This window comes from Hyperoodon ampullatus (assembly GCF_949752795.1).
Source record: "Hyperoodon ampullatus genome assembly, chromosome: 4".
NCBI classification, from domain to species: Eukaryota; Metazoa; Chordata; class Mammalia; order Artiodactyla; family Ziphiidae; genus Hyperoodon; species Hyperoodon ampullatus.
The window spans coordinates 131,117,538-131,130,557 of record NC_136917.1 but is presented as its reverse complement, the minus strand read 5'-3'; the positions used below and the strand labels follow the sequence as shown (position 1 = coordinate 131,130,557).

The 13,020-nt window shown below is 43.6% G+C and overlaps 1 protein-coding gene across 1 annotated transcript; it reads left to right on the top strand.

Moving 5' to 3' along the window:
• Positions 1 to 240: 240 nt before the first annotated feature.
• Positions 241 to 2,421, top strand: LOC307051538 (ribosomal RNA processing protein 1 homolog B-like; the record flags this gene model as incomplete). Its single annotated transcript, XM_079701945.1, has 1 exon — positions 241 to 2,421. The coding sequence occupies one exon, from the start codon at positions 241 to 243 to the stop codon at positions 2,419 to 2,421; it is 2,181 nt and encodes a 726-aa protein (XP_079558071.1).
• Between the last annotated feature and the right edge of the window lie 10,599 nt (positions 2,422 to 13,020).

The window sequence follows — 13,020 nt, the reverse complement described above, 5'->3', positions numbered from 1 at the left end:
CGTGTTTTGACTAAACTCTGTATGGGTGAGGTCACTGAGCATGCCCTTACCCAACATTTGGGCATTTGGTCATGGAAACAGCACACAAAAGTGAGCTGGTGTGTTTGGCTGAAGAGTGTACATGTGAGTTTCTTGGCATTAGGTATAATCATTAGTAAAAGAACCTTAAAAAGGTAAGTAACCACGGCGGCTGGCGCTCGGCGGCGGCGGGCTGCGGCCGGGGATGCTCCAACGGGTGCGATGGCCCCTGCCATGCAGCCGGCCGAGATCCAGTTCACTCTGCGGCTGGCGTCCCACGAGAAGGGCATCCGGGATCGGGCGGTGAAGAAGCTGCACCAGTATATCAGCGTGAAGACGCAGAAGGAGACAGGAGGTTTCACCCAAGAAGAACTTCTGAAAATATGGAAAGGGCTCTTCTATTGCATGTGGGTGCAGGATGAACCCCTGCTACAGGAGGAGCTAGCGAACACTCTTTCCCACCTCATCCATGTTGTTAACAACTCAGAGGCCCAGCACCTGTTCATCCAGACCTTCTGGCAAACCGTGAACCGGGAGTGGCCAGACATCGACGGGCTGCGCCTGGACAAGTATCACATGCTGATCCGTCTGGTCCTGAGGCAGTCCTTTGAAGTTCTGAAGCGAAACGGCTGGGAAGAAAGCCGAATCAAGCTCTTCCTGGACGTCTTGATGAAGGAGATCCTACATCCTGAGAGTCAGTCTCCGAACGGAGTGAAATTCCACTTCATTGATATTTATCTGGATGAACTGTCCAAGGTGGGAGGGAGAGAGCTGCTGGCCGATCAGAACCTCAAGTTTATTGACCCATTCTGCAAGGTGGCCGCCAAGACTAAGGAGCAGACTCTGGTACAGACTATAGCTAGGGGTGTTTTTGAAGTCATTGTAGATCAGTCTCCTTTTGCACCTGAAGAGACGGTCGAGGAACAGAAAACCAAAGTGGGTGACAGTGACCTCTCTGAGGAAGAGACGTCTGGAAATGAGATGACATGGAGAAAAGCAATCAGTAGAAAGAAAACAGCACTGGGCAGATATCACTCCAGAAAAGAGGGAGTCGGTGAGGAAGGCAGACGGGACGGCAGCGGAAGCGTGGAGGACGCCGGGCTGCTTCTCCAGTTTGACTACAAGGCAGTTGCTGACCGACTCCTGGAAATAACCAACAGGAAGAACATCCCTCCCTTCAACAGGAAACGTCTCTCCAAGCTAATCAAAAAATTCCAAGATCTTTCTGAAGGCAGTATCTCTCACCTCAGTTTTGCTGAGGACACTTCTGCTGACGAAGATGACCAAACCCTCAGTCAAGGGAGGCATAAGAAGAAAGGGAACAAACTTCTGGAGAAAACAGACATGGAAAGAGGGAAAGGAACCAAGTTCTCTCCTGCCGAGGAAGAGGAGAGTGCAGGCAGTATTCCAAAGAGAAAAAGGAAAAAGAAGAAGAAGAACCGCCTCCGGCCTGAACACTTACGGCCCGGTGGTGAGGCCATGTGCCTGGAGCAGAATGGCAGCCGGCAGCCTGAGTCCGGTCCCGGAAGAGCCCAGGAGGCGAGTGCGGCTGAGCTGGGGACGGTGGCCACATCCTGCCCCCGGGAGCAGAGTGGCTTGGAGCACGCCTCCGTGCACAGCAGGAGGAAACGACTGAGGAGGAGGAGCCTGAGGGTCCAGGTGGAGAGCCTGGAGGGAGCGGCCCCGGCTGGTGGCGCCCCAGTCCTGAAGAGGAAGCGGGAGCTCGGGGCCCTCCTGGTCAACGGCAGCGGCCCGCCCACGCTGGCCTGGCCCCTGCCCCGGAGGGAGGGCCCTCCAGCGAGCCCAGCAGACGGAGGGGACTGCCCTGCCGTCCTGCCCCAGGGCGGGAAAGTGAAGAAAAGGAGCGGGGAGTCCGGCGGCCTTGACCTCTACCACCTGTCTGCTCAGAAAGCTGCCATTTTGAAAAAGAGGAAGAAAATGAAAGAGATGTCAAAGTTGGCGGAGCACAGAGGGGTCAAGCTCGTCCAGGCTCTGGGGAGCAGTGGGGCGCTCAGCCCTTTGAAGAAGCAGCTGAGGACCCAGAAGGACTTCGTGAAGTTTGACGCCTCGTCCTCCCCGAAGCCCCTGTTCTTCAGGAAGGCCAAAGGCAGCGGGGCCGCCACCTCGCCAGGCCCCGGGCTGCAGCCACACAGGACGTCGTCCAGCTCCAAGAAGGTGACGTTCGGGCTGAGCAGGAACACGACGGCGGAATTCAAGAAGACGGACAAGAGCATCTTGGTCAGTCCCACGGGCCCCTCCAGGGTGGCCTTCAACCCCGAGCAGAGACCCCTCCACGGGGTGCTGAAGACCCCCAGCAGCTCGCCGGCCAGCACGCCCCTGGGCACCAAGAAGCCGCTGGCCAGCACGCCAAAGAGGAGGCCGACGGCTGTAGACTTCTTCTAGGGTAGTCAGTCCTTTCACAGACTGCTTTTGTACAGAGTATTCTATAAATTATAACGTTTTAAAGGTGGGGCCTTTTTATTGTTTTATAAATTCCCATGAGTTGTGTGTACGAGGTCCTGGGTGAGCCGCGGGGCCGCGGGCGCCTGGGTTGAGCTGCTGCTGCAGACGACGTTCGTGCTCGGGCTCTCCGCTCCCCGGGTGTTCCCAGCTGTGGGCGAACTCAGGGCCCCCCACCGTGGCGGCGAGGCCCGTGGGCTGAGAGCACGCTGCCCGGTGCCCCTGCACTGATGCTGCGTGCGGTGGCATCCCGGGGCTCAGTTCCTCGCCAGCCCCGCCCAGCGCGTGTGGAACTGCCAAGCGAGTCTGGTTTTCTGGTGGTCTTGGGTCTAACAGTCTGTCTTTTTTCTTTTTCAAAGCATGTAGGGCTTTGTTCCCGTGTTCTGGGGGTGTTTGGCAGTTTGGGGTAGAGGTGACTTGTAACCACATCAGCAATACCGCGCTTTTTCTACGCGCTCGCAATGCGTGCTCAGCGGGGGTGACCCTGCGAGTTGGGGGCACTGGGGCGGGAGAGAAGAGCCTCTGCCCTCGGGGGTCAGACACTTCCTTCCCTCTGCCTTGGCCTGGTTTCCTCCCTGGTTTCCTACCTCTGGGCCAGCCTAGGGTGTCCTCCCTGGGCGCCCGGGTCCTCGTGCTGTGTGAGCCGACACCCTCCATGGCTGGCGGCCCCAAGAGCAGCTTCCCCATCTTCAGTCCCAACTCACGTCTTCAGAGGCGTGGCCGCCGTGTCTGAAACCTGGGTTCCTGCTAGAAGGCAAAAGAAGCAGCCTTTAAGAACTGTCTGTGCTTATTTATTTGTTCGTAGCTATCTTTTTTCAAATGTCGAAGCTTGCACTTACAGATTTTTATAAAGCTCTAATTTTAGTTAATTACAGCAATCAGGGGTGGAAGGCACTCAGACTTCAGTTGGAAAAACAGAAATGCAGCTTAGAGCAGTGCTGGCTAGGTGATTGATCTGTCTTGGGAAGCTGTGTCTGTCCCTCGAGCCTGAGTGGCAGGTGGGACACAGACCCAGAAACCTTAAAGAAGCCCCTGGGGCCCCTCCCGGCTCTGTCTGGAGTTTACAGCCCTAAGGAGGTGGTGCAGAATTTGCGGGGGACATAGTTTCAGCTCTTGGCTCTGGGGACCTCGGGCCTTCTCCCTCCCCCTGTGCAGGAGCCCCAGTTTCTCACCACAACCCAAGCCAACCCCCTTCGCTACTCCCCAGCAGAGGACCCCAGCGTTGCTGCGACTTGGGGTGACAGGGCCTCACTGGGGTTGCAGGGCTGATGTGACTTTGGTTTCCTCGATCATGTGATCAGGGTGGGATCCTCTGCAAAGACCACAGCTGACAACTTGCAGGTCAGGTGGGCTGGCCTGTGGGGGCCCTGGTGAGAAGGAGGATGTGCGAACTTTGCTCTTTGCCCGCTCTCTAATAAAGCTTTATCATAATCAGGCCACGAGAAAAGAAACCATTAACATCGTGCTGTTAAATAGTCATTGTAACCTTGTGGTGGTTGCATGGTTTTTAGTGTGCTGCCTTTGATATAATCCATCGAAACCAAAACTGATAGTGTGAAAAGGTTAGATTTGAATACTCAGATATTTTTACCTTTTTGTTTTTAAAAAAATTGTTTCGTTATCCTTGGTCAAATTATTTTTCTAACAGTTTTTATTTCAGCGTTCAGGATGGGTCATATAGCCAAATGGGCCGTATAATCCAACGATGTTAAGATGTCTTAGCAAGACATCTAACGGCAAAAATGGCTCGTTTGTCCTGCAATTGAGGGCGGGGGCTTTCTTCCTCGCTCTGATACGTCATCTGTCACTCCTGAGGCCCCAGTGGGGCGTCCTGGGCACGTCTTGCCTGGGGACTGGAGCCCAGGAGTGACAGTGTGTCTTGGATTCCATCTCTCCTTCTCTGAATCTGTCCTGACTTACTCCATTTTGTGGGTAAGCTCAGTAGGTTTACTGTGGCTTATTTCTAATGCCTAAATTTTGGCAACAAAGAAAGAAAAAATACAATTTTTTAAAATTCTCATTCCATACACTCCAAGAATGTATCACATGAGGAAAATGTCTTTAGAATACCAGTTTTCTATTGGATGCATGTTATTTTCCTAGCTCAAGTTGCCAGGGGGACTTGGAAGTCCAGAAAAGGAAATAATTTAAATTAATGCTGGTGATCTTACAGTCTTTTGTAAAATGATCATCTTCCCTCTTACCCCACAGGACTGATCAGTTTTGTACAATTTGGTATCACACTGTGCAAATGTATTATCCTTTCTAACTTTTGCTGAACTGAAAGCACAAAGAAAAGCATAAAGAAAATCGGGAAGCAGTACTAGTGTTGGAAGGAATATGGAATTGAATCTGTCTTTTGACCAGTGTGTGTGTGTTTTCTCTGAATTTTCCTGGCTGCTGGCGAGGCCTGTTTGTTCACAGTAGTTTTGGATCCGTGTCTGCAGGGTCGTCAGTGCTCATCAAAGCCAAATCCAATAAAAAATCAGTCTTTGCCCTCGGGGGGAAAAAAAAAAAAAGGTAAGTAACCAGAGTGACAGCTCCTGGCCATCACTATTACATGGCTCTCTTCCAGCATAGTGTTGCCCAATAGCAATGTCTACAGTGATGGAAATGTTCTATATCCACACTGGCCAATTTGGTAGCCAGTGGCTAATTAGCACTTGAAATGAGACTAATATAACTGAGGAATTGAATTTTAAATTTTATTTAATTTTAAGTAATTTCAATGTGACTGATATGTGGGATGAGACTCCCTTTAGATGGTTACTGGACCGCTTCATTTTGGACCATGAAGTTCTAATGCTTCCCACCTAAACGAGTGGTGGTGCTTTCACTGCATGCTGTGTAAGTCAGAAAACTGAGAGTCCACCCTGACTGTTCCCTCTTTCTCACATCCAGTATACAATCACAAGGTCTTATTAACAACCACAAATTATCTCTAATCCCTTGGCCTCTTTCTATCCTCCCTGCCACCACTGAAACCCAAGCTACCATTTTCTCTCACTTTGACTACCAGAGTAGCCTTCTAGTATTTCTCCCTATACTCACTCTTGACTTTCTTTCACCTATTCACTACACTGTAGCTTTTCAAAATGCAAATAATCATCACCACGTTGAAACATTTTAATGGTTTCAAATTGATTTGAGATTAAATTCCTGCACCCTTAACATGGCTTGTGGAAGCCTTGTATGGCCCTTCCTACCTTTTTGGTATTTGGGGATGAATTCCTTATGAAGCAAAATACCAGGAAATGGCAAAATTTTTATTTACTTCATTCATTAATCTACTAGTGTTCCATCTTTGTTATGAGAAAAAAACAACTTTACATATATGTATCTTCAGGTACCCCACTCAAGAGTATTAATATTTTAAGGAAGATGATCTACTATGCCAGTTAGGGGTTTGTTTTTTACATGCTAACAGAAGAAAGCTCTGATAACCTAGTGTGTTGGTGATGCTGGAAGGGTTAGTGGTGGTGATGGGTGAGAAAATACTTATAAAAATGGAAGAAAAATGAAAATGTTTTGGGAATAGTGGGTTCAGAAGGGAATGAGAAAGACAGGAACTGAAAATGAGGTAGGCAAAATTTGAGAGATGAGGAAATCAACTTTCCTAATAATCTTTAAAAAGGAAGAGAATTCCCAAGTGAGATAGAGGAGGGTCTAGGATGGGTGAAGGTTAGCAGATGCCTGTTAGAGCCTTAACCTAGGTGAGTGGAGTTGTAGTTTAAGCAGAATAGGGAGAAAACCCTTGTCAATGGATTTATCCTAGAGAATAGTAGCCATGAAAGAGTTTCATCTTGAATTTAAGGGAGTTGACCTGGGGCCATATTGAAAAAAAATATATATATATAATAGCTATAGCTATATCTATATATCTTTATTTCACTGGAAGAATAAAAGAGAAATGAAGAGAAAAATAGATCTGATGTAAAAGAAAAAGTACTACATAGAAAAGACAATAAGGAATTAAGAGAGCCTTTTTACTAGAAGGGGAGTAAAATAGGAAAACAAACAATGATAATCTAGAAGAGAGAATAAAAGTAAACTTGGGTTACACAAACTGGGCTTATATGTATGTATTTAATTTATTTGATTTCTATATAGTTTGAACTTCAACAAAATTCTATCATAATGAAAATAGGTATACATGAGATAACAGTACACACGTAATCTTTCAGGGGTTACTGTGGGGAAACCCTAGGAGGTGCTTTTATAAGAGCAAAGAAACTGACTTTTAGGGAGGAATTTCCTGAGAACCTAAATAGTAGCCACAGAGTATTTCTTAGCGAGACAAGATGAGAAGGTAACCTTTCCAGTACATTTCCCATATCCATATTCTAGTTCATGCCAGTTGCCATGGTTTCCTTAGCCCCTAGTATCCTTCAGGGCAGCAGCCCATCCTCCTGAGGCAGTGGCCTGAGTTCCAGTCCAGAAGTCAGCTCTCCATCCCTTCTTCTTCAAAAAACTTATTTCCTTGCCTCTTTCCTGCAGGGCCTTTCAGGGGAATGACTTATGATTAATAATTTAATCATTAAATAATCTATAATTACCAATTAATTTTTATACTGTTAACTGTGTTTTCCTACCACTCAAAGGAAGTCATATTTAAAGAGGTGCATCCTCGAGACATCAATACCTTAACGTAAAGGAAAGAATCAATAAAGAAAATCTCTGACCCAGAGGGTGTCAGTGCTGAGACTGGGAGGCTGAGAGGTTCACATACCAAATCACATGTGCATCAGTCAGCCTCTTGAGAACCAAACCCAGCTGCAACTACACAGCCAACTATCACTTTATTAACAGGACAATATTATTCCAAGAAATTCTTGTTTAGGAAAATGATATTACAAATAATTTTATTACTTATTTCAAGAACTTCTGAAAAATCCATTTTTCTGAACAATGGACCACTCAGCTAGCTTCCTTATCCCTTCTCAGCACACTAGATCTCTCTATGAGTTTCACCTAAGAACGGACCACTCCTCAAGACCTCCTCCCAAATCTCACCTCACTCCACCTGTCCTAACAATGTTGTCATGACCTTTGTCCAACCCCAGTCAAGCTCTGTCACCCCACCTTCCACCAATGAAAAATTCACCTAAACCAGACCTCAAACCTCATAAGTATCTTTTGTCTTGTCTTTTTCAGCTCCCCTCCAGGGTACTGCAGAACTCTCTCAAGGTAGTGGTCCTCCTTACTGCAGTAAGCAATAAACTTGTCTTTGCTTCAGCCACAGGTTTTTGGGGTAGTATTTTTGGGGAATCGGCAGTTGACACACTGGCCTCCAGTGGGTGTTATAAATAGTGTTTTCAAAAATGTCACCCATCAGATACTGTCTGGATATGATGTGGATTTTCTTAATAGAAAGGTGCAATGTTTGGAGATGCTCGTGGACTTCCCAGTAGAAGACCTGGGATTAGAACACAGACATCTCAGCTGCTCAGGAACTATCTTAGAAGCCAGCAAAGAGTCTCCACTCACCTATAACCCGTGAGCACATTGCAGTGAAAGCTTTGAGGCATCAGAACTCTATTTTACTCTCATTTTGTCCACTACTAACTATTGCCAGAAGAGATTTCTGTATAAGTATATACAGAAATGATGAAACATATTGGGTGTTTATGAAGGGTGAAAATGTGTTAATACACCAAATGTCTATGTACTGGTTTGTTTATAGTTAGCACTTAGGGTAATGTCTTCATAGAAAGCATAGACCTATTAGAAAATTCACTAGGGCCCATTAAGATGTTTAAAGAGATGGGTTTAATGATTGCAAAGAGTATCATATTCACACAAGTGCCATTTCTATTGCAAAGCATGAATGGTTTCCTGAGAGCAAAAGGAAGTTTTATTTAACTTTTTGGGATAGCCAGTCCTCCGTAATCAAAATGTGGCCTGCCAAGTCCTCAACTTTCTCTTCTTATTGTGTAAATACTTCTATGTCAGCTGATGCAATTCTGAAAAGTGCACTTACTGCTGATTTGAAAATGCCCCATGCTTATTTATATCAGATTTTGTGACTTAGCTAGAAACTAGAAGGACCACTGACCATGAAGTGGTTTTGAAAATTGATTTATAATTTTGACTTAGGTTGCAAGATGGAACAGGGACATTTTCTATTTTTTTTTATTTAGAAAATTTAATCAGTTATACATATACATATGTTCCCATATCCCCTCCCTTTTGCATCTCCCTCCCGCCCTCCCTATCCCACCCCTCCAGGCAGTCACAAAGCACCGAGCTGATCTCCCTGTGCTATGCGGCTGCTTCCCACTACCTATCTACCTTACATTTGGTTGTGTATATATGTCCATGCCGCTCTTTCGCTTTGTCACAGCTTACCCTTCCCCCTCCCCATATCCTCAAGTCCATTCTCTAGTAGATCTGTGTCTTTATTCCTATCATACCCCTATGTTCTTCATGACTTTTTTTTTCTTAAATTCCATATATATGTGTCAGCATACAGTATTTGTCTTTCTCTTTCTGACTTACTTCACTCTGTATGACAGACTCTAGGTCCATCCACCTCATTACAAATAGCTCAATTTCGTTTCTTTTTATGGCTGAGTAATATTCCATTGTATATATGTGCCACATCTTCTTTATCCATTCATCCAATGATGGACACTTAGGTTGTTTCCATCTCTGGGCTATTGTAAATAGGGCTGCTATGAACATTTTGGTACATGTCTCTTTTTGAATTATGGTTTTCTCAGGGTCTATGCCTAGTAGTGGGATTGCTGGGTCATATGGTAGTTCTATTTGTAGTTTTTTAAGGAACCTCCATACCGTTCTCCATAGTGGCTGTACCAATTCACATTCAGACCAGCAGTGCAAGAGTGTTCCCTTTTTTCCACACCCTCTCCAGCATTTATTGTTTGTAGATTTTTTGATGATGGCCATTCTGACTGGTGTGAGATGATATCTCATTGTAGTTTTGATTTGCACTTCTCTAATGAGTAAAGATGTTGAGCATCCTTTCATGTGTTTGTTGGCAGTCTGTATATCTTCTGTGGAGAAATGTCTATTTAGGTCTTCTGCCCATTTTTGGATTGGGTTGTTTGTTTTTTTGTTATTGAGCTGCATGAGCTGCTTAAAATTTTGGAGATTAATCCTTTGTCAGTTGCTTCATTTGTAAATATTTTCTCCCATTCTGAGGGTTGTCTCTTGGTCTTGTTTATGGTTTCCTTTGCTGTGCAAAAGCTTTTAAGTTTCATTAGGTCCCATGTGTTTATTTTTGTCTTTATTTCCATTTCTCTAGGAGGTGATTTATGTCATAGAGTGTTCTGCCTATGTTTTCCTCTAAGAGTTTGATAGTGTCTGGCCTTACATTTAGGTCTTTAATCCATTTTGAGCTTATTTTTGTGTATGGTGTTAGGGAGTGATCTAATCTCATACTTTTACATGTCCCTGTCCAGTTTTCCCAGCACCACTTACTGAAGAGGCTGTCCTTTCTCCACTGTACATTCCTGGCTCCTTTATCAAAGATAAGGTGACCATATGTGCGTGGGTTTATCTCTGGGCTTTCTATCCTGTTCCATTGATCTATCTTTCTGTTTTTGTGCCAGTACCATACTGTCTTGATTACTGTAGCTTTGTAGTATAGTCTGAAGTCAGGGAGCCTGATTCCTCCAGCTCCATTTTTCGTTCTCAAGATTGCTTTGGCTATTCGGGGTCTTTTGTGTTTCCATACAAATTGTGAAATTTTTTGTTCTAATTCTGTGAAAAATGCCAGTGGTAGTTTGATAGGGATTGCATTGAATCTGTAGATTGCTTTGGGTAGTAGAGTCATTTTCACAATGTTGATTCTTCCAATCCAAGAACATGGTACATCTCTCCATCTATTTGTATCATCTTTAATTTCTTTCATCAGTGTCTTATAATTTTCTGCATACAGGTCTTTTGTCTCCTTAGGTAGGTTTATTCCTAGATATTTTATTCTTTTTGTTGCAGTGGTAAATGGGAGTGTTGCCTTGATTTCACTTTCAGATTTTTCATCATTAGTATATAGGAATGCCAGAGATTTCTGTGCATTAATTTTGTATCCTGCTACTTTAGGAAATTCATTGATTAGCTCTAGTAGTTTTCTGGTAGCATCTTTAGGATTCTCAATGTATAGTATCATGTCATCTGCAAACAGTGACAGCTTTACTTCTTCTTTTCTGATTTTGATTCCTTTTATTTTCTTTTCTTCTCTGATTGCTGTGGCTAAGACTTCCAAAACTATGTTGAATAAGAGTGGTGAGAGTGGGCAACCTTGTCTTGTTCCTGATCTTAGTGGAAATGGTTTCAGTTTTTCACCATTGAGGATGATGCTGGCTGTGGGTTTGTCATATATGGCCTTTATTATGTTGAGGAAAGTTCCCTATATGCCTACTTTCTGCAGGGTTTTTATCATAAATAGGTGTTGAATTTTGTCGAAAGCTTTCTCTGCATCTATTGAGATGATCATATGGTTTTTCTCCTTCAATTTGTTGATATGGTGTATCACGTTGATTGATTTGCATATATTGAAGAATCCTTGCATTCCTGGAATAAACCCCACCTGATCATGGTGTATGATCCTTTTAATGTGCTGTTGGATTCTGTTTGCTAGTATTTTGTTGAGGATTTTTGCATCTATGTTCATCAGTGATATTGGCCTGTAGTTTTGTTTCTTTGTGACATCCTTGTCTGGTTTTGGTATCAAGGTGATGGTGGCCTCGTAGAATGAGTTTGGGAGTGCTCCTCCCTCTGCTATATTTTGGAAGAGTTTGAGAAGGATAGGTGTTAGCTCTTCTCTAAATGCTTGATAGAATTCGCCTGTGAAGCCATCTGGTCCTGGGCTTTTGTTTGTTGGAAGATTTTTTTATCACAGTTTCAATGTCAGTGCATGTGATTGGTCTGTTCATATTTTCTAGTTCTTCCTGATTCAGTCTTGGCAGGTTGTGCATTTCTAAGAATTTGTCCATTTCTTCCACGTTGTCCATTTTATTGGCATAGAGTTGCTTGTAATAATCTCTCATGATCTTTTGTATTTCTGCAGTGTCAATTGTTACTTCTCCTTCTTCATTTCTAATTCTATTGATTTGAGTCTTCTCCCTTTTTTTCTTGATGAGTCTGGCTAATGGTTTATCAATTTTGTTTATCTTCTCAAAGAACCAGCTTTTAGTTTTATTGATCTTTGCCATCATTTCCTTCATTTCTTTTTCATTTATTTCCGATCTGATTTTTATGATTACTTTCCTTCTGCTAACTTTGGGATGTTTTTGTTCTTCTTTCTCTAATTGCTCTAGGTGCAAGGTTAGGTTGTTTATTCGAGATGTTTCCTGTTTCTTAAGGTAGGATTGTATTGCTATAAACTTCCCTCTTAGAACTGCTTTTGCTGCATCCCATAGGTTTTGGGTCGTCGTGTCTCCATTCTCACTTGTTTCTAGGTATTTTTTAATTTCCTCTTTGATTTCTTCAGTGATCACTTCGTTATTAAGTAGTGTATTGTTTAGCCTCCACGTGTTTGTATTTTTTACAGCTCTTTTCCTGTAATTGATATCTAGTCTCATAGCATTGTGGTCAGAAAAGTTACTTGATACAATTTCAATTTTCTTAAATTTACCAAGGTTTGCTTTGTGACCCAAGATATGATCTATCCTGGAGAATGTTCCATGAGCACTTGAGAAAAATGTGTATTCTGTTGTTTTTGGATGGAATGTCCTATAAATATCAATTAAGTCCATCTTGTTTAATGTATCATTTCAAGCTTGTGTTTCCTTATTTATTTTCATTTTGGATGATCTGTCCATTGGTGAAAGTGGGGTGTTAAAGTCCCCTACTATGATTGTGTTACTGTCTATTTCTCCTTTTATGGCTGTTAGTATTTGCCTTATGTATTGAGGTGCTCCTATGTTGGGTGCATAAATATTTACAATTGTTATATCTTCTTCTTGGATCGATCCCTTGATCATTATGTAGTGTCCTTCTTTGTCTCTTCTAATAGTCTTTATTTTAAAGTCTATTTTGTCTGATATGAGAATTGCTACTCCAGCTTTCTTTTGATTTCCATTTGCATGGAATATCTTTTTCCATCCCCTTACTTTCAGTCTGTATGTGTCTCTAGGTCTGAAGTGGGTCTCTTGTAGACAGCATATATATGGGTCTTGTTTTTGTATCCATTCAGCCACTCTGTGTCTTTTGGTGGGAGCATTTAGTCCATTTACATTTAAGGTAATTATCGATATGTATGTTCCTATTCCCATTTCCTTAATTGTTTTGGGTTTGTTATTGTAGGTATTTTCCTTCTGTTGTGTTTCTTGCCTAGAGAAGTTCCTTTAGCATTTGTTGTAAAGCTGGTTTGGTGGTGCTGAACTCTCTCAGCTTTTGCTTGTCTGTAAACGTTTTAATTTCTCCATCAAATCTGAATGAGATCCTTGCTGGGTAGAGTAATCTTGGTTGCAGGTTTTTCTCCTTCATCACTTTAATTATGTCCTGCCACTCCCTTCTGGCTTGTAGAGTTTCTGCTGAGAGATCAGCTGTTAACCTGATGGGGATTCCCTTGTGTGT